Source organism: Gavialis gangeticus, unplaced genomic scaffold (genome assembly GCF_001723915.1).
Source record: "Gavialis gangeticus isolate Ggan-Ray unplaced genomic scaffold, GavGan_comp1, whole genome shotgun sequence".
NCBI lineage: Eukaryota > Metazoa > Chordata > Crocodylia > Gavialidae > Gavialis > Gavialis gangeticus.
The window spans coordinates 51,941,659-51,946,049 of record NW_017729032.1 but is presented as its reverse complement, the minus strand read 5'-3'; the positions used below and the strand labels follow the sequence as shown (position 1 = coordinate 51,946,049).

At 37.8% G+C, this 4,391-nt stretch overlaps 1 protein-coding gene across 4 annotated transcripts in view; it reads left to right on the top strand.

The window, feature by feature from the left end:
* Nucleotides 1-4,391, top strand: part of STARD13 (StAR related lipid transfer domain containing 13) — a 591,561-nt gene that overhangs the window by 345,541 nt on the left and 241,629 nt on the right. Inside the window, exon 1 of one of the 4 annotated variants that reach the window (XM_019524482.1) lies at nt 1,901-2,248. The exons of the other annotated variants lie outside the window; for them this stretch is intronic. Coding sequence (XP_019380027.1) covers nt 2,080-2,248 — 169 coding nt within the window. The 5' untranslated portion in view covers nt 1,901-2,079. Of the gene's footprint in view, nt 1-1,900; nt 2,249-4,391 lie in introns of those variants that run through there. 4 annotated transcript variants of the gene reach the window in all.

Genomic DNA, 4,391 nt, shown 5'->3' with positions numbered 1-4,391 from the left:
TTAATTAGTCTACTTTGCAGTAAAGCACAAGTGTAGATGCAGCCCCTGTGTTCTAAAACCAGGCCTGGAAATTGTGAATCTCTCCTAATCTTCTTCCCTTGTTTCTCTGTTATAAAGCACTTCTTCTTAATTATGCCATCCTTGATCCAGAGGACTTCCCATAGTGTCACTTATCCCCACCTAAATGTAATAAGTGGCTTCTTCCTGCTCCCTTCTGGCTCATTTTCAATATTACTTCCTTATCTTGTATCCTTGTTTTTGGCAGACAGCGTACTTAATTATTCTCTGGATCTTCTCTGATAGCAGGTCTGTTGATTCTTCTTAACAAAAATTCCCCAGTCAGATGCACATGCTTCTTCCTAGTGTTGATGTGAATCTCTGGTCCATTCCCTTCCATTCTATGTTCATATCTTCCTTTCTGTTCTCTCTCACAATCTTGTGTATGTTGTCCTGATTCCTCTTTGGCTCTGGTCCCTGGATATCTCTGTTCGGTTTCCTGCTTTCTCATTATGGTGCTAGCTCCTCTTCTTTTCTTGCCTGTTTCTCCTCTTCAGTCTCTAGTGCAACAAAGAGACTTCTTAGTTCTATTTCTTCTTAACTAGCTGTTTTTTTCTACATTGGGGTGGGCATTTATTTCAGGTAGAGGGCCACTTAACGAGTTTTAGTGAGCTCTTGAGGGCCGCAAGGGTACACTCTTTGTCAAACTGCTAAGTCCCAATCTAGTTGCCTTGCCCCAGGCTGCCATCTTGGAACTGGAAGTCCTGCCCCCTAACCCCTGACTTTTGCCATTGGAAGTCCCTCCCCTTGCCCTGAAAGTACTTTTGTGAGGGGGGATTTGCTGTCTTAGAACTGAAAGTCCCACTCTGTCACATGGTTCATGGCATGCTGGCCTGTGTGGATTTGGTATGGAATTATCTGCATGGCGTGTGAGTTATACAGAGTCCAACTACATGCCTGCTTTGCAGACAGCCTGACCCTATGCAGTATAAACATAGTAGTTTCACTGAATTTAGTGTTTTCCATAGCCTTTAGCCTGTTACCTAAATTTTAGCTTCCATGGGTACATTTAAAGGGATAGACAAAATAGGGTTATAGGTCTTTTCCACTTACATTTTCTGTAATTCTGTGAAATTTCTTTTTGTATATTAGCAGTGCTAATACTGGACACTGTCATGATCAGAAATACCCGTGTCAATGATTCTGCTCCTTTAGAAATGAGCCACTACTTCTGGCAGGTGGTGAACCAAATTATTGATATTTATAAATCATATAAAAATTAACTGGCATACAAGCTAAGCCTAAGTACACCACTCTGCATATCCCTTATAATTCCACCATTTATCAAAATGCTAATAACAAATGACAGTGTACAACTTCCTTCTAATTAAACAGTGAGTGATATTTTGGAAAAACATTGTACAAAAAACAGTTTACATCAAAAATACTGGTTTGGGGAGCATTACTATTGCTAAGTGACTGTTTTTAACTCTTATTTTCAGTGGAAAGGTTTCATTTGCTCTGCTGCTAGTTGTCCTGGGTGGTGGTTTGGATTCAGATAGCCTATCCTTAAGATGCATTTTTTTCTAGGCAAAGTGTAATATAATTTTAAGAAAATTAGCAATTATGTCTTCTGAAAAGATCATTAGGCAGCTGGAGGCAGAGGAAGAGATTTTCCATAGCTCTCCACACTAAGAAATTTTGTAGCCTAAAATACGTTGGTGGTGGTTTTGGTTTTTTCAGACTTTCCTTCAGAACTATTCGATGCTTAGTCAGCTCAAAAGCATGTCATTTGTATTTGCCTTCAACGTTGTGTGGGATTGTAAATGCCTGAACAGACTTTGCTTTTCTCTCTAAGGCAGACTGTGTACTTTCACATTCTTTACTCTGACTGATTGGCTCTTTTAGATCATGTGAGGGGAGTTGGAATCCTGAGTTGTAGCTTTTGGCACTCCTTTTTCTTTTTAAAGCGCTTGCTCTTTTCAGCTCCCTTGGGTTTGTTCCTGCTCTCCTCTCATTACCCTGATTAGAATCAAGAATAGGCATACACGGGGTTGAAGTGGCAATTTTAACAGGACTGAGATGTTGAAGCAGGTACCCAGAACTTCAGGATCAAACTGTTATCATCTAAATTCCATGTCACCTGAGAGCCAGGAGATGTGCTTACGATTTGATCAGACTACGAGACGTCCCCCATACAGGAGGAGTAGGATTTTAGCACGTCATCAGCTCCTGACTAAAATTCAGCAAGGTGAGTGGCAGTTTTGGGCACTTATAAGTTTCTAGTTGGTACAATGTCTGTCTGTATGTCAGTGTTTATAAACTAAAAAAATATACGGTTAAATTATGACTCTGGTTTGAAATATTAAAGATGTCAGTGGCAGCATTCTCTTGCTCTGTACATTTGCACACACTTATACATCCTTACAAAGAACATAAAGATTTATAGCAGTGCACAATCAGTTTCTTAACTATACAGTCCTGTGATCATAAACTTCTAGATAACTTAAATGGTGAACAAGGGACTGAAGTCCATTTTTTCTGGATGCTTGAAAATCTTAGTGTCATGATAAGTAAATATTGCTGCATGTAAAAATCTTACATATGTAATATACTGGATATTCAGAGCAAATGTTCAGCCAATTAAAAAAAATGAATACTGGAAAAGAATTTGAATAGGCCTGCTCTGATAAAACTCCTTAGGAAAAAACAGTATATTATTGTCAGAGGATTGCAGAACTTCTGTTATATATCTTTATAGGTAACTGCAGACTTAACTTTTCATCATAGTTTATAAATTTACGGACGTAGTCACTGAAAATGTATTGATTTTATTTTCCTGAAACCTGCAAGGCAAAGGCTAGATAGATATATACATATTGGCCTCAAATTTTTTAGTCTTTGTGTATATGTTAAAACAAGTCATCATCAGAACTTCGTTAAGCAAAGGTCAGAAACGTAAGTGAAGAAACACAAGTGTAAATATTTTTAGATTGAATGGAAGATGTGTACAGATAGTATCTCTGAGACTTACCATTTTCCAAGGCAGATGAGGACCTACATATGAAGACAGCAAGAAAGAACCATGCATTTTTTCACCTGTGTGAAGAAATAGGGAACATTTTTCTTACAGAATTTCTGCCTGGTTCCTGTGGGCTTACTCTAAAGCTGTTTCATTCTGCTAAGTAAAAATGGGCGTAGAGTAACGTTATTTATGCTCAATACTGGGAATATATCATAGAGGTTGCCATGAGTTTCTGCATATCAGCAGTTAAATGTAATGGCTAGTTTCATCTGTTGTTTTGAAGCTAGATTCTCCTGTATTAGTAGCTGTCAAGCTCTGGAGAAAGGTCAAGGATACAATAATGAAAACCTATTACATTTATGAAGGAACAATACTTATTTCATTGGCCAGTGTTTGATGAAAGAGATTGCTTCCGTGGCAATTAGGAAAATTCAGTTGTTTGCAGCACTGTCTCAGGAACTTGTGATGTTTGAAGGATACTGATCCTAGCTGCAGTTCATATTTCAGGAAGGATATTATGTCATTCCGTATACCCTGTGTAGACTCCTGATTGAATGGAAAGAAAAAGCAGTTTGTCTCCCTTTGAGTTTACTTGAAACCGTATTAGATACTGTATAAGAACCAACTTAACGTTTTTATAAAGACCACTGATCCAGCTTTATAACAAGAACCCCTTATCTGCCTCTCCCTTTCTCTTTCTGAACCTGTATATGTATCTATAATACTAAGAGAGTGATGGTTGCATAATAAATATACTAATGTAATAAAGGTCTGTGTTTTCAAAAGTAGCTGGTGATTTTTGGGTGCTCAATTTCAAATACTTAAGTAGAAACCTGATTTGTAGAAAATGCTGCACACCTTCTCTATGAAAATTACTGTATTCTGATTATAAATTGACCATGGCTATAAATCGGTGATTCTCAGCCAGGGAGCTGCCGTGAGATGCCGTGCAATCTTATCACTGTTAGGTGTGTAAACTTAGTTCATGAGATAAACCCAGCAATTTCAAATAAGAATCCATAGCATAAGAAGAAAAACTTGTGATCTCTACTGGTCTTTCTGAGTTCTTTGCGTTAGAAGAATTGGTGTATTATTTTCCATGATCAAAAAATGAGTGAAAACTGAGCTAGCCTGGAGTCTGAGGGGTGCCTGGAGTCTAAGAAGGTGAAGAACAAACTGATATAAATCATCTCCACATTTTCAGGTTAAATTTTAGAAAGATTGGTTTTTCCCTGACTAAGTCAATAACTACAGATAAAGACCCTAAACTGTTCTTGCCTTTACAAAATCCCACAGGAGAATCCAGTGACCAAGGAAAGGATACAAAGGGTTAAATATACTAATAATACTAAAATAAAAACTGCGCTGT